At 37.4% G+C, this 22,127-nt stretch overlaps 1 protein-coding gene across 6 annotated transcripts in view; it reads left to right on the forward strand.

Moving 5' to 3' along the window:
* Window positions 1-22,127, forward strand: part of C17H9orf135 (chromosome 17 C9orf135 homolog) — a 194,825-nt gene that overhangs the window by 90,732 nt on the left and 81,966 nt on the right. For 3 of the 6 annotated variants that reach the window (XR_004621654.1, XR_004621655.1, XR_004621656.1), the window contains 2 exons: window positions 1,277-1,334; window positions 18,426-18,437. Coding sequence is in view for 3 of the 6 variants with exons in the window: in XM_002914737.4 (XP_002914783.2) it covers window positions 1,277-1,334; window positions 18,426-18,608 (241 nt within the window). In the remaining 3 variants the exon portion in view is untranslated. Of the gene's footprint in view, window positions 1-1,276; window positions 1,335-18,425; window positions 18,765-22,127 lie in introns of those variants that run through there. The other 3 variants (XM_034646839.1, XM_002914737.4, XM_034646840.1) reach the window with 3 other exon arrangements.

Below are 22,127 nucleotides of genomic sequence, written 5' to 3' on the forward strand. Positions count from 1 at the left end.
TTTATTTGCTAGTTTGAAAAGTGTATTCTAATTTTTGTTCTTTTAGTTGCCGGTACTCACACTTGAGTGTGCATCAACATCACGTAGAGGGCTTGTTAAAACACAGACTGCTGGGCCTTACCCCCAGGTTTCTAATTCAGCAGACTGGGGCTGGGTCCCAGTTGTTTGTATTCCTAACAACTTTCCAGGTAGTGCTAATACTATTATTCTGGAACCCACACCTGGTTTCTGGAACCGGTGGTTACCACCAGGTAAGATATTAGCACGTATACCCAATAACCATTCTGAGTTCGCCTTCCTTGTTATTTTGGAATTCTTTTACCTGTTAAATTCTCTTTCCCACCAGCATAGCCATGCACTAAAATGTTCAAATTTCCTTGTGCCCAATATTTTTAAGTGTGCAATTCTCAGAGGAGTTTCTTTGATTGTCTAGTCCCATAATATTGCCAGAAACAGAAGTAGGGTTTTCTAAAATTTATATAATTATTTCTCAGAACAATTTTTCTCCCTCCTTGAGTCCCAAACAGAGAAGATTTCTTGCAAGTTTCTTTGGACTGGTGGCTGGAGTTTCTTTGGTTTCTTTTATATGAGGGTACGGACTTCACAGGCTCCTGGCTATAAGTAGGAGTTTAGCTCTTTGCCTTCTGTGAACCCAAGGCCACGTCTCGAGCCCTTCATATACAGTTCAAACTCCAACTTCTAGCCTTGGCACATCATCTTACGGCTTCCCATTCTAGTGAGTATCCTCTTCATTTCCGGCACCTTAGAGTTTCCCTTTGGAGCTTAGCTGTGCTTACAGACTTGGGGGAGGGAGGATTTATTTATTCAGCATTGCTGTATGTTTAATGGGGTGGAAGTTGGGAAAGCTATATAATCTCAGTCCACCTGGTTGTCTTCTGTTATCTTTTTCAGTTGTCATCTAGCAGAGAACATGGGGCATAGGGTCAAAAATGTTTGAGGGGCAGAAAGTGGGTGATAAAGAGAATCCCACAAGTTTGGAATGCACCGAAGCTCAAGGCCTTGGGATTGGTAGCCTATCATTAGTACAGGAGAGTAGTAAGTGGTGCTGAATTGGAAGTAGTGGAAGGAAGGGCATCCTGTGGTGGTAGGTAATGTTATAAACAAGGTCTGGGACAGTTGGAGGTTTTAACATTTTTATTAGGGCCAATCTTCCTTGAAATGTTTTTATTTAATGTAAAGTATGTAACACTAAACATTTTGAATATCATTCTTTTTTGAGTCGCTCTTTTCTCAGATATTGACTTATCCCTCTTAGGTATGCATTGACAACATATGCTGAAGAGTTTGCTCCACTGTATGATTACCAGCCACTTGTGAGTATAAAATGGCTGAAAAGCTTTATTCTGATACTTACTTATTTTATGTACTTCAAATGATTCTTTACATCTAGGGTAAATAGTCAAGCTTGGGAAGAAAGGACAAATTGCTGACATTTATGATATTGTATATTTATTTAGAGATATTAGCTATTAGTGAGAGTCAATGGAATGTTTTATGGTTATGATTTAGTTTTGGAAGTTTATAGATTTCAGGAAGAAAATATTGCAGTGTCCAAAATGTATTAGTTATTTTCTTCCTCATCTCGTTTTATTGTCCTTTTCCCTGAATTCAATTTATCTGGAATAAAAACCTACCTTTCAATTCATTTGTATTGCATTGACACGTAAAAGTAAGTGGTGTAATTTAGCTCTGGGAGATATGCGTGTTAATAAAATATGTCCAGTTTATAACTTCATTTTACTTGTACTTAAAAAATTAAACAACAGAAACAAAATAAGGCTGCTTCCTCTTAGTTTTGTTATGGAAGTCTTGACTGGTACAATAGGTAAGAGATTTAACTATAGAAAAAGAGGAGGAAATAAAGTCATCTTTATTTTCAGAGAGTATGATTATCTTCCTAGGAGAACTAAGATATTAAATTGAGAAGTAATTAGTAGAAATCAGACCATTTAGTAAGGTGATTGAATACAAAATAAGTATATCAAAAATAATATCTTTGCTTCATATCAGCACTGCTTAGTAAACTATAAAAGAAAAAAAACACAAATTACTGTAGCAACACAAATTTTAAATACTTTTGTGAAGAAAATTCTAAACCAAATAAAGATCAATAAAGAAGAGGTGGTAGTTTGTCTTCAAAGATGGTGGACTTTCCACAAGCCACTTCCCCACAGCAAGGTGAATGATGTCCCCTCTTTTGAATCTGAGCTGCCACGGAACTGATTTGATCAATAGAACATGGCAACAGTGACACTATGCCAGGTCTAGGCTAGATTGAAGAAGACTGCTTCCGAGTCTTGGAGCCCTGAGCTTCCATGTAGGAAATCAAGGTACTCTGCTGGAAGGGGAGGCCATGAGGAGGAGCACTGATGAGCTTGATTCATGAGTGAGGAAGCCATGTTGGATGTCCAGCCTACTTGAGCTTCAGCTGCTCTCTGACTGCAACCCATGAAAGGTTCCAAAAAGATAATAATAAATTCCTGTTTGAAGCCATTAAGTTTATTTTAACAAATGTACACCCAAAGACAACTGAGACAGAAATCTTGACTACAAGGGAATAACAACCATTTTAGGAAACTGGAAAACTAAATTAATTATGATTAAATTCATAAATTTAATAATTATATTAAAAATGGATTTTGTTTTCCATTAGAACTCTGAGATTATAAGAGTTATTTGAAGTAATAAACAGATGAGAATAATCAAAAGTTTTTGAAACCACAGTAAAACCAATTTAGGGAAGTATAGGATCCATGACCCTACGTTATATGTTGTAGTCTTATTTATTTTTTCTCATCAAAAACGATCATTCAAACCATAAAGAAAGCAAATATGGTAGCTTATAGATTAATACCTAATTGATAATATATATGTATTATATATTATTGGCAGGAAAATTGTTAAGACACTAGGGAAAGAGCAAAGGACAATATATAGACAATTTATAAAGCAGAAAATGTAAAACTAGCTAATAAATATAGGGAAAAATCCCAATTTACAAATTTTAAAAGATGTGAATTAAAACAATAAAAATTTTTTTGCTAATAAAATTGGCAATATTTTTAAAAATAATAATATTTAATAGTTGAAGATGGGATGAAATGGATACTTTAATCTGTTGCCAGGAAGACTGTAAATTGTTTTAATCTTTCTGGAAAAGAATTTGGCAATATGTATCAAGATACTATTTGATCTCATAATTTTCCTTCTAAGAAACTTCCTCAGAGAAAAATAACTCAACTAGGGATAAAATTTATATCCAAGGATACTCATCACAGAATTATTTGTAATGGCAAAACTTGGAAAGTATCTAATGTTTTAGTATTAGGAGTAGTTCTATTAAATATGTTGCAGTCACATGATGAGTTATTTTGTAGCCTTTATAATGTCCATAGATGGTTCTTAGTGTCCTGATAAATCTTGATTTAAGGTTAAGAAAAACATTAAGATACAAAATTGTATGCATATGAAATTTATTATGTTAATACAATACGTAAATATTATGTATGTATAAACTATGCAAAAATATAGAGGAAAAACCAAAGAAACTGTCAAAATGCTAGTAAAGTTGGCCATTGGATGGTAAGATTCTAGGTGAGTTCTTTGTCTTTACACATTTTAGAATTTTCCAGTGCAAGAAGCATGATGGCTTAAAATCAGAAAAACCACAAGGAAACAAATATATTATTTAAAAATGCAATTCAGGTCCATTTCCTTACATATACGGGATCTGGCTGCATCTCTAAACAAAAGGTAGTTGCAAGACACATAATTAAAAACCCACAAACTTTTAAAGGACTGATTTCTCCACAAGCGTAAAGATAAAGAATGTGAGATGTATTCTCAGGGTGCATAAATCATTGGCCATTGTGCTGTATATTCGTGCTTTTAATTTTTTAGCATTATTTCTAATATTTCTCATGTTGCTTGTTTCCACACTAACAGCACAGCACGCCCTGGCCGTTATTTGGCTTATTTAGAGTTTTGTTCACTTCCAAGTTCCTTGCCAAAGTAATTGATGTTGAGGCATGTTTTTTAGCACTGCTTCTAGCGCCCCCATTCAATGAATGCTTACCTTGTTACATTGTTATAGGGTACAAAAAGAAAAATTTAAATTATAATGACAGCAAGTGGTTAAATAACAGTAGAATAGTGACTGAACTCTGACATAGAAGTTACTGTGCACATAAACAAGTGTATGATTCATAAAATACTGACAAAAGAAAGAGAATATTTTTTTCTTGCTAGAGACTTCACCATGTGGACTTAGCATAAACACATTACACCATTCTCAGGCTACAGCCTTTGCAATTATGCAATTACTGAAGAAATCCTAAAATACTGGACTCATATTTCAAATGTTTTGCATGAACTGAAACTATTAATTTTTATATTATCATTTCTTTTTTTTTAAGATTTTATTTATTTATTTGATACAGAGACAGCCACTGAGAGAGACAGCCAGTGAGAGAGAGACAAGCAGGGGGAGTGGGAGAGGAAGAAGCAGGCTCCCAGCAGAGGAGTCTGATGTGGGGCTTGATCCCAGAACGCTGGGATCACGCCCTGAGCCGAAGGCAGACGCTTAGCGACTGAGACACCCAGGTGCCCCTATATTATCATTTCTTATATTTGTTTAATTGATACTTGTGTAAAGTGGGATAGCATTATAGGAATTCTAAAGTGAGTGCAAGTTATCATCCCATAGCTCTAGACATGAGTAAATAAATACAGAGTATTAGGAAGCTATGAAATCATTTTCAAGGAGAGAAAAGGAAGAGAATTGCAAGCTCCGTCCTCAGAACTCCACCTCTTAAGTTGGATACTTTTATGGCTCACCCCAGTTTCAATGAAAGATACCTTCTCTTAAAAAATTCCGCATCCTTCTCCCAAAGAACCAAAATAGAGGAAAATTTAGAGAGAGCGTACGTTAGATGATTGGTCCAAGGCTGGCTGTTTAAAGAGTACATAAGCTTTTAGGATAAAGGACAAGCGAGCTGAGTTTGAAGATGGAGAGTTGACCGAGCACAATCAGGATGAGTAAGGAAGTGAGTTAGTTCAGGCAGAGAGTAGCAAACTCAGGAAGTTGAAGGGTCAGAGGAATGAGAATGTCGAGAAAAAAAACCAAGCGTGGCAATAGTGAAGGGGTGAGAGAGCTGGAAGAATTGGAAGTAATGAGCAAAGGGGATGTACTGGAATTTATTGGAATTTCAGATGTAGAACAGTTCAGGAGAATGACAGAGCCCAGGATGTGGACATGGGACTGAATTTCGATAATGGAATCAAAACCATTGACTTGAGAGGGTGAAAAAAGTGGTAAGCCAGAGTGTTGGCTAGATTCTAAATATGGCTGTTGGAAATCAGCCCACAGGACAGCAGGAAAGAAAGGTAATGCCAAGGACTGAGTCAAATGACCAAGCCCTCAGTGGGAGCATTTTGGAGGCTAATAGCTCCTTCCAGTCATGCAGCTGCCATTTGGGTACATCTGGTTGGTCATTATCAATGTGAAGTGTCATTTTGTTTTCCTAAATAGAGCTGCCTATTGAATGACCTTTCCAAATATATGGGTAGCTTGAACCCCAGAAATGTTCCATGTCTTACTTAGTTCACTCAGAGACAGAAAGCTAAGGAAGTTTTTAATAGAGAATTATGTTTTAAAATTGGTATGTGGGGCACCGGGGTGGCTCAGTTGTTTAAGCGTCTACCTTTGGCTCAGGTCATGATTCCAAGGTCCTGGGATCAAGCCCCATGTCAGGATCCATGCTGAACAGGGAGTCTGCTTCTCCCCCTCCCTCTGCACCTCCCCCTGCTTGTGCTCTCTGGCTCTATCTCTCTGTCAAATAAATAAATAAATAAAATCTTTAAAAAAAATGAAGCTGGAATGCATTCCAAACTAACTTTGAGGAATCCCTGCCATGTGGCACAGTAGGTATGAAAAGAGGCTGCATCTCTAACATTATTCTCCGCAGCAGCAAGATGACCTGTCCTACCACTGGGGCTCATTGCACTGGTACAGATATAATATTGTTAAAATACTGATATTTCTGTGCTTATTGGTTTGCTGTCACCTTGAGTTCCCCAGAACCCTGGCCCCTGAGTAGCCCCAGCCCCTTCCCTAGACTCCCAGGACTCAGGACTGCATTATGACTTTCCTAGACCCTGAGGACCTTTGCCATTATGGGCTCCTTCTTCCATTAAAAAATAAAACAAAATATATTGTACAACTGCACTGGTATAAAGACAAATACAATCCAAGTTGGATCATTTTCACTTTTGGTGGCAGGGGGTGGATTTAAAAGCTTATTGAAGAAATATATTTCTTTGGCTGTTTGTCTTCTTGCCTATTCATGACTGTATTATTATATTTTATGGTCATGTTATATGACCATGTTACTGTTAACCCTTTTGAAATTATTACCAATGTACCAATGGATGTTATTACACAGAACGAAAGCATACAATACTCATTTTTTTCCCTGGGAAGTACTTTTGGACTCTTGTACCCTATTTTGAGCAAAACTTTCTGTATAATAGCTACCATCAGTTGCTGCCCTAAGATCTTAATGAATATTAAATGGCCAGCAACATTTCCTGGCTTAGCTATGAGTTTCTACTGTTTAATAGAGTTAGTTTTTCAAAATGGCATCTGCATTTTTTATTATGGGAAAATATATGTATTATAAAATTTACTATTCTGCCTTGTTTAGTGTGGAATTTAATGGCACTAAGTACCTTCACCTTGTTACTAGATTCATCTTGAAAATTCTGATTTTAAAAGAAATGAAAACATTTTTTTGAGCCCCCAAATGTCCCGTGGGCTGTAGGCACTAGGCCTCCTGTGCTTCATGGTTGAGTGGGCCCAGACTGGACCTTCTGGAAGTTTAATACTTGCCCAACCAGGGGCCTCTAGGACTTGCCCAGTCTGAGTGACTATACTGATTGATAAATACTTTTGAGTATTATCCCAGACCAAAATGCATCTTGGCTAGGAGTCAGAGGTGGACAGCAATCTTTAAGAGCCCTTTGTTGTTCAGTTAGGCTCATTCACATGCAAGAAAACCCCCAAAGGCTGGAATTGCCTTTAGTTTTCTGCTTCCTGAGAAGGGATGTCTGTGTACCAGGGTCCTTAAAAAGAAGAGAAGAAAAAGAATGACTTACTGAAAACATCCAAAAGCTAAGACAGAAAGTGAATCTAGCACAGATTAGGGGTTCTGTAGGAAGCATCACTTCTCTGAACTAAATTAGCTTTGATTCCCTCTTCTTTTTAGAATCCTCTCTTTGTATCTTTGCTCCATTCTGTGCCCCCATGATCTTCCATAATTTCATTCCAGTATACAGTCCTTTTCTTTTGCTGGTTCTCTTTTAAAAACATAATAGCGTGCAAAGTTGTGTCATCTAAATTGGCCACATGGAATAAATATGTATAAGCTTTTAGTCCAGAATGAAGTGTACTTTTTTGACTAGGTAATGTCTCAGGTCCTAGGATGTGTTTTCATAACTTTTATTTTACTATTTTCCCTGAATCTTAATATATCTACTGTTTAATTTTCTCTTTTTTGTCCTGTTAACGTTCTAACTCAGTATCTACTGACGAAAGAATAATGGCCATTTGCTGAATATCCTGTTTATCTCATTACATTGACTATTGGCTAAAATGAGAAAGAGTTTTAGATTATTCTACAAATGAGGTAGGGGTGGGAAGTGAATTTGGAGAAGAGGGAAGGGGTCATGTGGTTCTACCTAGTATTTTTTGATTGATGTCAGGGTGTTCCAAAATACTGCTATTAGCTAACCATCGAAACAGCCCTCTATTACTTGGGTTCAGAGGAAATGGTGGCCTTCCTCAATCTAAAATAATGCCTGAAAGATCTCATTGTGTAGTATATGTGTGTGCTGACCTTATACATATACACATAGATTTGATTTTGTACCTTATAAGCTAAGCAGTTCAGTTCTGAGTCTCATGGTATTCTGCCAGCATTAAGGGATCACATTTCCTAGTCCCCAGTTTCAATTTTAGGACTTGCTGGCATTTGTTCATATAGCTCCACAGGACTTCACAGCTTTCCCAGGCTGGAATACAAGAGGATTTGCCTTATTTGGGGGACTATATAGTTGCTAATAGGTAAGAGGAAGGAAGGAAGGAAGGAAGGAAGGAAGGAAGGACCTCTCTCTCTCTCTCTCTGTCAGTATATATATACACAGTTGACCCTTGAATAATGTGGGAGTTAGGGGCACTGACCCCCCCACACAGTAAAAAATCCACATATAATTTTTGACTCACCAAAAACTTAACTACTAATAGCCTACAGTTGACCAGAAGCCTTAATGATGACATAAACAGTTGATTAACACACATTCTGTATGTGTATTATATACTGTATTGTTACAATAAAGTAAGCTAGAGAAAAAATGTTATTAAGAAAATCATAGGAAGAAAAAATACATTTACAGTACTATACTGTATTTATTTTTAAAAAATCTCTGTATAAATGGACCTGCACAGTTCAAACCCATATTGTTCAAGGGTCAACTGTTGTCCCAAACATGTAGAAATAGAACAAATAGGAGATAGATATGATGGATAGATAAGTAGACATCCTTCGTATCTGTCTACCTGTCTATCTATCCATCCATCTGTCCATCTATCCATTTATCTATTTCTTATTGGCTCCGTTTCTCTGGAGAACTCTCAGTAATATAGACAAAATGATCTTTATGGGTTCTCTGGTTCTCAGATTTCACTGTTTACGTATTTGAGGTGATTTGATTCTCTTTCATTGATCCTGTCCCATCCTAATAGTATTTATTTATGATCAAGTAATCTTTTTGATGAAGGACCTTGGCAAACATTTAATTTGAGTCTACTTGAAAATTAGGAAATGAGTATTTTAACTCCTGTTCATCTCATCTGTGGTCTTAATTCTCAGGAAACTCAGATTTTCGAGTATTTTTTGTTGTTGTTGTATCCTTTAGTAGAAAGAACCCTGTTTTCTTTAAAACTATACCTTCATTTTATATTGTCTTCTGAAACTAAGTAATATGATCTCCTTTTGTTTCTGCATCAAATCATAAAAGCTTAGTTCTAATTTCTTTCTTTTAATTATGTTTAACTTCTAAGATGAACATATTTGGCTTTTGTAAAGAAGAAAAAATCTTTAAAAAATGTGAACTCTGGGCCTCAATTTTATAACTAACAATACCATTATAAGTATAAAATAGTGGCAGGTATCCTCACATAATACAGACTGAGGGATAAAAAAAATGATATTTATTTTTTCTATGATTAAGATGATAGGACCAATCAAAATTTGTGCATAAAAAAGAAAAAAAAAGTGTCAGTAGCTAAGGTTTAATACTATATTGCTTATTTTTTCATGCTGGCCATTACTAAAGTTCGTATGATATTGTTTAAAGTCAGCTTATTTTTTGAAGTGATTGTTCATATAGATCTCCATGTTTTTCTTTGTAATGACCAGACTCATTAATGATATAGATATTTATATTTATATCCACAGCCTAACCTGCCTTGTACTTTCCATGACTATTTTCCTTTAGTTGAATACCCCTCCTGGTTACAAATGTTTTTCCTTTGTAAAATTTTATCAAATAAAAAGGCATAGTAAATGTTTCTTAGATACATAACAAAAGTATACCCAACTGGTAACATGTGTGTTGTTGCTACATTTGCCAGTTACTCTTAGGTCTATAATGTAGTCACTGGGAGAAGAAAATAGCCAATAGAAATGAAATCATTTTTAAGTAGTGAAGAAGTGAATGTCTGAGATGCCTATCCTCCATGATCCCTAGGGTTGTTAAAGTAGATTTGGCTGTATGGAAATTGTCCTTTTTCTCCCACATCACTCTGCATGTGTGTACAGAAGACAGCCTCATTAGCGGACAACAGGTCTTCAGTCAAGTGCATGTAACAGCTAAAGAATTTTATACCTTATGTATACTGAAAATAATGAAATGAAATCTCGCAGTAATCTACCTATATATTTATTTACTTTTACTCCATCCAGTGTGACATTCACATAAATAAGCTTGCTGCCTCAAATACCTTTTGAAGACTAAATGAAGTACCCCAAATGAGCACACTTACAGGCATGCTAGGGAAGAATGGTCTTTGCTGTATGAATGCCAGGTGGCTAATAGCTCTCTGTAATGGTGGACACAAGGTTAGTTCACAGTGACTGATTTGGCCAGGAAACATAACACATTATGCATTTTTATGGATGATCTGGATGAAGGAATTGAGACTATGCTTTCAAATTATCATATAATATTAAATTAGGCAGAGTTACTGATGTTCCAGACAGCAGGCTGAAAACTGAAAATGACCTTGAAAAATAAAACTATAAAAAATAAAAGATCCCAAAGAAATAAGGTGAAATCAAATAAGACTAAGTATAACCAAAACTGGGTGAGGACTGAGTGCACAGTTGACTAAGAAACAGCCATGGCATTTTATTGAGAAGAAAGTTCAGGAGACAGCGGTGCTCAGAGTAAGAATGTAGCACTCAGGGGACAATGGGGATGGGGGTGGGAAGGGGATGGGGATCTAAGAACAGACTACCTGCCTCTTAAAGCTACGCTGATACATTTTATTGATATAGGTGGTAAAACCATATGCCATTTGTCCTTCATTATGACAGAAGGTCAAGTGGGGAGCCCATTCACCAAGAGGACCTTCCTGTAATGTCCTGACCATGTCTGTCCATGATTTGTTTGAAAGAAGAAGGAAGAGAAAGAGAAGAAAAGGAGGAAAGCTTTCTTAACCTTAAGGCAGATTTTCCCCATAGTGATTCTCTTGCTGCATCTTTACTGCTTCCTGTTTCTACAGAGCCTGTTTGCCCTCAGCGTATCTTTCTCTGTCACTCTTTTTCCATCTTTTATCAGCATGTTTCATTCGACTTCCTCTGTTTCTCTGAAACAGCCCTGTTTGTGTTTTGTCAGGTCTTGCTCTCCATGAAGTTTCTTTGGAAGTGGGCACTTGTTGGCTACCACTGCATTCCTCCCCCTCCCTCAACCTTCAGAATCTATGACATTGCCCACTTCATACCTCTCCTTCTCTGTCCTTCATGGCTTCTTTATAGACCCAGCTATGAGTGTCCATAAGACTTGGGATCCGGAACTCTGCGCTTCTCATTTTATGCAATCTCAGAGAATTCATCCACTCCCATGCCTCCTCAACCATTACCTTTTGGGCGTAATGTATTTTATATAATTTCCAACTTACAGGAAAGTTGCAAGAATAGCACAAGGAGCTCCCATATAATCGTTACCCAGAGTCACCAATTGCTTACCATTTGAGAGTAGGCTGGAAACATTGAGCCCCTTTGCCTATAAATAATTCAGTGTGTATTTCCTAAGAACAAGGACACATAGCTATGGTAATATTTTCAACCTCAGGAGTAATTGATGCAGTATAATTATGTAATTCACAGTTCATATTCAGTTATCATCCATGGTCCTAATACTGTTCCTTAGAGCTATTTTTCCCCAGCCAGTGACCACTACTCTGTGTAGGGCACTAACCTCTCTCCAGGCCATCAATTCCACAGCACGACCTTTCAAAGATTTTGTACTGATGTCATCTCATGTTAAAAATGTCTAAAATGTGACTCATCATTTCTCTCCTATAACAAATTCTCCCCCATCTCCATGTCTTTCTTATTCCTTTTTGTGATTTTAGAACTCTCCTAGCCATCCAGATTTGAAGCTATGGATCATCTTTGCTTCTTTATCCCCAGTTGGCCTGCTGGGTCCTCTAAGTTCTTCCTGTGAAATGTCTCTTCCATTCTGGCTCTGTGTAAGCCATTGCGCACTGGTACCCACCCATTCCACACCTCAGACAAATTTTTCTTGTGATCTTCTACCTGGAGGGCCCAGAAAAAGCTCGTAGTGATTATCCTATCTTAAATAAACGTTGTCAGCACTCAGGGTCTGTGTAGCACCAGAACAGTGAACCAGCCAACAACAATGTGTGGTGATTCACATAACTGCTTCTATGGACAATTTCTAAACATTTCTTCCCACTCCCACTAAATAAATGTTGAACAGACATGTAAATATTATGTTAGGGTGTGGGAATAAAACAACTGTCTGCAACTCACATATGCAGAGGAAAATTGTCTGATAACTGGCTGCCTTCTTGAGCCCACTACCAGTAGGAAAACATTAATCCTTCAATCCATTTACAGCTTAGTTTGATTCCATAATTTAAATGGTTCCTCTAGGAGGTGTTCAATCTTCCTTTAAAAAACTTTCATTTTCTCAGAGATCTTCCATCCTTTGTTTGCAGAAAAGAACTAACATAGTAGAACTGAGCCGGTTATCTGTTAAAAAGCCTGCTTGCAAGGTTGGTCCTTGGGTAGCATCTAGAAACTTGACTTTTGGGATTCGAATTCCCTAATGAGAGAGGCTCATTGCACCTAAACCGTTTGTGCAAACAATATGGTTCATGTTGAACTTGTGGGAGTCTGGAATTCTGGTATTGCAAGGCAACGAGTGCCTCTGTGACCAGCCCCCAAGAAAAACCTTGGCCACTGAGGCTCTAATGAGCTTCCCCAGTAAACAGCATTTAACAGTTCTTTGCTGGGGAAATTTAGTGCATCCTGTGTGACTCACCAGAAGACTCTTGGAAGTTTGCACCTGGTTTGCTCTGGACTTCGGCCCATGTGCCTTTCCCCTTTGCTAATTTCGCTTTGTATCCATTTGCTGCAGTAAATCGTAGCCACAAATACAACTATATTTTGAATCCTGTGAGTCCTCCTCGCAAATCATTGAATCTAGTGGTAATCTTGAGAACTCCAACACACCCTACTTTTCTCCATATGACAGATTGTTATTTTCCCCAAATGGGTGCAGCACGTGTGGTCATCCCACATGCTCTTGCAATGTGATTTTGACACTCTTCCCATTGAGAGGCAGAGTCTTTATCACCTCCAGGAGAGCTGGGTAAACTGTAACTGCAGTAGAAGTGATACAATGTGACTTTGGAAGCCAGGTGATAAAAAGCAGTGTAGCTTCCTCCTGGTTCTCTCTGTGCCGTTGTCATTCTCAGAACCCAGTCACCATGATGTGACAAAGCCCAAGCAGGCCCACAGAGAGGACCTGTGTACTTGTTCCAGTCAACAGCCCAGCTGAGGTCCCAGCAGACAGCCAATGTCAACCACCAACTGGAGTGAAGGATGTTTCTAACCCCAGCCTTCAAGTCACTCCCAGCTTTTAGGACTTCTCTGCTGAATCCTTAGACAATGTGGAGCAGAGGGATGCTGTCTTTGTATACCTCTTCCAAATTCCTGACCCAGAGAGTCTAGAAATGGGTATTGTATTGTACTGTTCCCTGTGGGTTGACCTGTTACACAGCAATAGTAACTATGACTCTAAGGTGGCGTCCAAGTATATGGAGAGGGGGAAGTGACTTAGCATCCTGATGCCTGCAGGCAAGAGTAGGATTTTTGTATGTGCTGTTGTCTGCCTCTTCTGGGCTCTGGGATGATGTCCCTAGTTTACCTGGCTGCTCTTTTCCTTGCTGGCATTGATGGCTATGGTCTGTGGATGTTGAACTGTCGGTCTTTTTCTGTTTCCCCCTCTTTCTCTCTGGGCTAGGTTGGCTCCCAGATGGCTTGCTTGGGATAACTCAGCCCCGTTCCCGCTCCCATAGGTATTGTAGGCCTCACAGAAGATTTCTGTGACTCCCATCAGCCCCACATCCAGTGTTTGGCTTTGCAGCTCCTGTCAGTAACTCCCTTGCAGACTTGCCACAGGATGCCAAAAGTGATTCAGAGTCTCCTTCTGCCTGAGAATGCTGCTCCACCAGCCTGGGTATGGTTGTTCTCCAGGCAAATGAAAGGGCAGCTTGAGATGCTCAGTTTCAAGTTCTCATGAGGGATGGGGACCTCCTTAGTCTTTCCGCCATTACTTTCATTTATCTCATGCACTTCTCTCTGTACAGGTCAGAGGGACCCTGCCTGAGTAAAGTCTTGGAAAGGGAAAATTGGGAAATACGTTGGCTCTTTCTCCCGTCCTGCTTTTCCCTTTTCCCTTATTTTCTCATTCCTATAATTCCCCAGACTTTCCCCTTTCTTCCTACTATCCATTCCAACTTTTGGTTAAGCCTTAATGCAAAGGATATTTTTCCTACATATTGGGAGATCTCTATGATCTGAGGTCTTCCAGGTTTGGACATTGATATTCTAAAGTCTTCAAGACTGGAAGTTAGATCACAAAGGCTATTATCTTGCTGAAAAATACTATTTTGCATGTTAAAAGCTGATATTACTTTGCTTTTTGGTTGCCATTTTTTTTCTGAAACAAACTGTGATCTCACCTTGGGCAGATGGATGGTTACACACAGAAAGGGCAAAACTGTTTATCATTTGGAGACGATTCCCCCCTGTATACTTGGTTTGAGTGGCACACCAAATTACTTGTTTGTTCAAGACCCCCACCATCTCAATTTGTCCTTGGGTCTGAGCTGCAGTCAATATTAAGGTCCTTCAAGGTGAATCTTGGTGCAGCTGCTTTATTCTGTCTTGTGCCTTTTGTATTAAACTTTGACAACCATATTTGCTCTGCTTCCTTAAAATAATTGTACCTTCTAGGTTCCTAATAGTTTGTTATTGTGCTGTTTTCTTTTTCATCTATTCCATATTTGCATCCTTCTAATTCCTTTTTTTTTTTAAAAAGATTTTATTTATTTATTCGACAGAGATAGAGACAGCCAGCGAGAGAGGGAACACAAGCAGGGGGAGTGGGAGAGGAAGAAGCAGGCTCACAGTGGAGGAGCCTGATGTGGGGCTCGATCCCATAACGCTGGGATCACGCCCTGAGCCGAAGGCAGACGCTTAACCGCTGTGCCACCCAGGCGCCCCTCTAATTCCTTTTTTTTAAATTTAATTTTATTTTTTTTGATGTAAGGTTCGATGATTCATTAGTTGCGTATAACACCCAGTGCACCATGCAATACGTGCCCTCCTTACTACCCATCACCAGTCTATCCCATTCCCCCACCCCCCTCCCCTCTGAAGCCCTCAGTTTGTTTCTCAGAAGAAAGGGATAAAGAAGGGGGGGTAATCAGAAGGGGGAAATGAAGCATGAGAGACTATGGACTCTGCATCCTTCTAATTCCTGATTATATGTTTAACCCAAAAATTTATTGTTTGCCTTTACTCCTACTATATATATTTGTCCTACTTCCTAGTTTTGACCCTTTTTTTTTTGCTCTGATTCTCAGTACCTCAGTGTTCCAACATTGCAGATTATTTAGGTACACATTAGTTAGGATGCTTTTAGTAGGTTGTACAAAACCCAGCTCAAGTCAGGCCAGACAATAAAAGCAATTTATTGGTTCACATTTTTTTGAAAAGTCAGGTTTCAGGAAAGGAGTGATACAGCAATGTCATCATGCTTCTTACTCTCAAATTTGCCTTTTGTGGTGTTGATTTCATGCTAAACTGATTGGAGGAGGGCTGCCAATAGCAATCTGGGCTAGATGCTTCCTCATTTGTGTCCAGTCATGGAAAAAGAGTTTCTTTCCTCCAAATCACAGAACAAAGTCGGGCTTTACTTTGTTTGGGCAAACTCAAAACACATGTCTGATGCTGGATCAATCACCGTCATTGAAAAAGGAGTGAGATTATTGTGATTGCCAGAGGTTAGATTCTGCCCCTAGAGTCTGGAGTGAGATCAGTCTACCCAAATTGCATGGCTGTCACACAGTGGGAAATGGGAGAAGTAGATTCAGGGTAAGCTGGAGTCATGTCTTAAAGTTTGCATGAGGTGATTATGCTCATGTCTTCCCAACTCAGCGTTCACTGACCTCGCTTTGGTAGCTCGAAGTCAGCCATAGCGGGAGTATTTACACCACAGAAATTGGCAAATATCACAAATAAGTTGTGTGAGCTTTTTTTGGTGGGGAGCTGGCTTACCAATGCACCTCTGATAATGGGAGGGACTCAACTTCATGGGTGTTAATAGGAAACAGTCTCTTAAATAGTTTTCCTAACTTCAGATTGCTTACCTCTACTATCCACTTTTTAAAAATGACAGTTTTACTAAGATAATTCACATGCCATAAAATTCACCCTTTTAAAGTGTACAATTCAGTTATTTTTGTATATCCATAGAGTCATACAATCATCAGCACAGTCAATTTGACAACATTTTCATCACCTCTAAAAAGAAACCCCATAGGTATTAATCAAATTTCTCTACAGAGAGAAACCATATATATATCTAGATATCTAGAAATCTAGATATATATATATAGAAAGAGAGAGAGAGATTTATTATAAGGAATTGGCTAATACAATATGGTGGCTGAGAAGTCCCACAATCTGCTGTCTGCAAGCTGGAAACCCAGGAGAGCCAGTGGTGTAATCAGTCCCAGTCTGAAGGCCTGAGAACCGCAAGTACCAAGAGCAGGATAAGATTAATGTCCGAGCTCAAGCAATCAGAGAGGAAGGGGCTGAATTCTTATTTCCTCTGCCTTTTTCTTCCATTCAGGCCTTCAGCGGATTGGAAGGTGCCCACTTACCTACAGTGGGGACAGCAAACTGGTTTACTGAGTCCATAGATTCAAATGCTAATTTCATCTGGAAACACCCTTAACAGGCACAACTCAGAAATAATGTTTAGCCAAATGTTTGGATGCCCCGTGATCTAGTCAAGTTGACACAAAATTGGCCATTGCACCCATTAACAGCCTCTCCTTGTTCTCCCTCTCCCCCTAGTCCCTTGCAAAGTTAGTTTCTACCTTTGTGGACTTGCCTATTTTGGATGTTCTGTAGAAGGAATCATACCATGTGTAGTCTTCTGGTTTAGTTTCTTTCACTTAGCATGTTTTCGTGGTTCATCTATGCTACAGCGTCTGTCGGTATTTTATTCCTTGTAGTGCCAAATAATATTTCACTGTGTAGACAGACCACATTTTGTTTATCCACATCAGTTGATGACATGGGAGTTCTTATTCTAATTCTAATTATAGTTCCAGAACCTGGTCCTTTCTACCGTCAGTCTTTAGTACCTTCTTGCTGCCAGAATCCTTTTCTTAGAAAACATCACATTTAATCTTGTCACTCACTTGATGAAAATAAATCATCACGCTAGAGAACACATCATCCCTGCATTTGAAGCTCCCTTTAGTTTGATGGGAGCTGGCCCAGGAATGCTCAAATTTCATTGAAAGGGCCTCTCCTGGACCAAAAACCAATGTACACGCCCCGAAGACATTAGACCCTGACTGTGAAAAAGAAAAGCCTAACCTATAGAAAGTAACATGGATATAATGTAGTTTTAGGATTTTGCCATTTGTATTTTTTTTCATCTCTTAATTATTGAGAATTTCATGAGGCTACTGGAGGGATAATGCATCTTACAATTAGATAGTTAGTTTGAAGTCCTGGCTGAGTTGCTTAATATTGACAATCTTTAAATCCTCTTTTTCTGAGATTTTAAGCAAATTGTCTTTTCTTACATGTAAAGTGGGAGTAACAATTCCTATGTCAGAGTTCTGCTATGGATTAAAAGATATAAACACTCAGCTACCATGCCCAACCCATAATAGACCCTATAATTATTGTTATGGTTGAATATATGGTTAAAAATTTCAATTATTTTCAATAAGGCCAATCTAAGATTAGAACTATTTTGGTGTTCTTTCATTGTTTTATGGTTCTAGTGATTTAATTTCAATATTGTGTTAGTGCTTTAAAATTAGTACCAATTTGAAGCAGAAATTAGATAATCAGTTCAAGGGCTTTATGTTCCTTGTCTACCATTACCCTTCATGTAATCTGAGAGAATCAATATTTCCTTTGGGAAATGGTCAATGAGAGTGTCTTGTTTTATCACAACAGAAGCTTCTATGAAGTGCTTTAAGGGTAAATACCTTAAACGTGATGCTGGGTTATCCTGAGATAAATTTCTCAGAAGAATGAATCTTTGAGTTTGGCATTTATGACTTGATAGCAACTATTAAAAATACAACCCAAGATATTATTCTCTGGAATGATTATAATTTATATTAACTTTAAAAAGGTGTTGAATGATAGTGAAATTATAATTGTTTTGGTCTTGTGTAGATGATCATAAAATTTAAGTTGTTCTTTGGGCCATGCATTTATGGCTTACACAAGTTTTATACGTGTAACAGTTTATCTTTTTAGTTTCATAAATCAACCATGAACTAGAGGCTTCTTTCAGAATTAAAGTATTTATAAATGCAGTAGCCATTTTTACATTGAGGCATTTGTAATTTGAGATATTAAATTAATTGTGTGAAAATTAAACTTAGATCATAGTAAGACTAACATATTGAAGATCAAATTCTAGAAATCACTCATTTTTATATATTTTGGTCATTCAGTATTATTTCTCTTTCTCCCCCCATCCAATAGGATTATCCTTGTCAAGATGATTATTCAGTAGTCCACAGAAAATGCCGTTCTCAGTTCACTGATCTTGATGGTTCCAAAAGATTTGGCATCAACACTTGGCATGACGAGAGTGGGATTTATGCTAATTCATATGTAAAACGAAAACTCTACCCATTAACTGGTGGTCCTATTATCCCCTTTTAAAAATAATCTATGGAATCAGATTCTCTAACTGATGAAAGAATAATGGATATAGCAGTTGGTTTTCTGTCCTAATAAATGCAATGGAAATGTTACTATAGTAGGTTCCTTTAAAAATAAAATCTTATGTATTCTAAACCAGCATATATATATCCTTCTTTTCATAAGCTGCTCTGGTATTTTCCAAAGTTTAGTATGTATACCACTGAGGGTGTACAATACAATTCTAGATGGTACTTGGTAGAATTTTCTTTTATTTATAGACTATTTATTTCAAATTTTATTAAAAAATGCACAAAGCTAGCACAATCAAGCTTATGATTGCTTAGGATATGACTAATTTTTTAAAAAATAAGCTACCTTAAATTCCATTTTTAAGTGAATAAAAATATAGGTGGTGCTCAGATTTGACATGAAACTCAAATGACTGAAGTTTGGGCAACACTGGCCCTATGGTAATGTTGAGAGGTGGGGTGGAGGGAGATGTAGTGGAGTGGGGGAATGTACCCATTTATAGACTTGGATTTATCTGTAGTAGCTAACTGCAGTGTGGATTTTTTATTCAGCATAGTGTTTTTCCTTATTTAAGATAATACTTTTTGAGTCTACGGGATAGGAGAGATGTAGATAAAATCTTAGTGAAACATTAGGTTTGATGGGAAAATCCAATCATCTGATGTTAGATTGAGAAGAAATCTTAGCGGTTGTTTTGACTCACCGTCCCATTTTACAGATGAGTGAATAGAAACATCCAGAGGTTTAAGTAGGTTTTCCTCTTACGTAAATAGCAGACTCTAGATGACCTTTGAAGTGCATTTGACCTTTTATTTCTTTCTTTTTTTTTTAAGATTTTTTAATTTATTTGAGGAGGGATAGGGGCAGAAGGAGAGGGACAGAAAATCCCAAGCAGACTCCACACAGGGCTCCATCCCGTGATCCTGAGATCACAACCTCAGCCAAAACCAAGAGCCAGGTGGTCAACCAGTCAACTGACTGCACCACCCAGGTGCCCCAGACCTTTCATTTCTTTTGAGAATGGGTTTAATTATTTGGATAGCTTAGGCTTAAATTTACTCTCATTATTTTTCTTTAAAAAATAAATTCATGAAATAGCATTTCATGATAAATGCTAATTTAGCATTGCCCCCAACCCCAGCAAAATATGGTAAAGACCATAAGCCGTGTGAGTGGAGAAATGAAAATTAACAAAGAAAATGTAGATATTCCAGGTAAACATTCACCAGCAGAGTTTGGCTATAATTTCTTGCTGTTTTAAAGTATGTGTGTGCATATACACATACACACTGTATATATATATACATATATGTGTGTATATATATGCATAAGTATGTATATTATATATAATGTTAATTCTTTTTCTTATTTTTAATTGAGGTATAGTAGATGTACAATATCATACTAATTTCAGGTGTACAATGTAGCGATCTGACAAATATATACATCATGATATGCTCACCATAAGTGTAGTTACCATCTGTCACAATAAAGAATTACTATAATATTTTTGGCTATCTTCCCTATATTGTACTTGTCATTCCCATAACTCATTTTCTAGCTAGAAGTTTGTACCTCTTAATCTCCTTTACCTGCTTCATCTATTCTCCATGATTCCCCTCCCCTCTGGCAACCACCAGTTTGTTCTCTGTATTTATGAGTCTGTTTCTATTTGTTTGTTCATTTGTTTTGTTTTTTAGTTTCCACATATAAGTAAAATCATATAGTATTTGCCTTTCTCTGTCTGACTTATTTCACTTAGCATAGTGCCCACAGGTCCATCCATATTGTTATGAATGGCAAGATTTCATTCTTTTTCAATGGCTGAGTAATATTCAGTGTGTGTGTGTGTGTGTACCACATCTTCTTTATCCATTCACCTATCAGTGGACACTTAGGTTGCTCCCATATCTTGGCTATTATCAATAATGCAGTAAACATAAGGGTGCATATATCTTGTGAATTGGTGTGTTCATTTTCTTTAGGTAGATATCCAGAATTAGGATTACTGGATTATATAGTATTTCTAGTATTTTAATTTTTAATTTTTTGAGGATACACCATATTCTTTTCCATAGTAGCTGCACCAATTCCCATTCCCACTAACAGTACTCAAGTGTTCCCTTTTCTCTACATCCTCACCAACATTTGTTATTTCTTATCTTTTTGTTACTTGTCATTCTGACCAGTGTGAGGTAATATCTCATTGTGATTTTTGCTTTGCATTTCCTTGATGACTAATGATGTTGAGCGTATTTCCATGTTTCTGTTGGTCATCTGTATGTCTTCTGTGGAAAAATGTCTATTCAGCTCCTCTGCCCATTTTTCAATCAGATTTGTTTTGTTTGTTTTATTTTTTATGTTGAGTTGTATAAGGTCTTTATATGCTTTGGATACTAACCCTTTATTGGATATGTCATTTGCAAATACCTTCTCTTATTCACTAAGTTGCTTTTTTGTTTTATTGATGATTTCACAGTGCTAAACCTTTTTTAGTTTGATGTAATCTCAAATGTTTATTTTTGCTTTTGTTTCCCTGACCTGAGGCAACAGATTCAGAAAAATATTCCTAAGGCTGATATCTAAAAATTTACATATGCCTGTATTTTCTTTTTGCAGTTTTATGATTTCAAGTCTTACATGTAGATCCTTAATCCATTTTGAGATTATTTTTGTGTGTGGTGGAAGAAAGTGGCCCAGTTTCATTCTTTTGTGTTATAATGTTCTTTATATGTTGCCTATTCTAATGGATACCTACCTAGGATTACCTTTCCTTCCATAAAATATAAATTCAACTTTAATCACCCCTAACACTCATTAACATATCTAGGGTATACAGCTGTTTGAAGTATGCAAATCTAAATGCCAGGTTACTCATCATTTGAATTTTTTCCTTTTTGAAAGGGAAAAGTCTTAATGGCCATATCATTACCTTTGAAAAATGCCTCGTACCTAGAAAATAAAATTAAATTTATCTGCTTTAGCAGAAATTCTGTATTGTCACAGTGACTAACATTACATTTTGCATAATTGACCTGGGTGTGCCATGAGGGATCAAATTTGAAATCCGCTTTGGTCTGGTTTAGAAGGAGAATGAATTAAGAGATTGTACTTAAACTAGTCAAGTAAAATGCTGCATTGAAATAAAGATTACAGCAGAGATTTGGCGCGCTCTGAGTATTCAGCTGCCATCTATTAGTGAATGAATGAATGAATGGTGGATTGAATGAACTCTACAATATTACTCAGAAACCCAGACCTTTAAGGTGTAAGTATTTTGTATTGCTCTGGATTTCTTTAGATAACTGTTTCAGTGGTTCATTTTGTCATTATCAAAGACCATCTCAAATAAGAAAAATTGGAACTTTGATCTGATCACTGGAGAATGTCTTCTTTAGGAAGTGACCATGCAGCCTTCTTATGGGGTCCACGTGTACTTTATAGGATTTCACCTGAGACACCAAAATAACACTATCTCTTGTGTGCTTATAAAATTAGTGTCTGTAT

This window comes from Ailuropoda melanoleuca, chromosome 17, assembly GCF_002007445.2.
Source record: "Ailuropoda melanoleuca isolate Jingjing chromosome 17, ASM200744v2, whole genome shotgun sequence".
Taxonomy (NCBI): domain Eukaryota; kingdom Metazoa; phylum Chordata; class Mammalia; order Carnivora; family Ursidae; genus Ailuropoda; species Ailuropoda melanoleuca.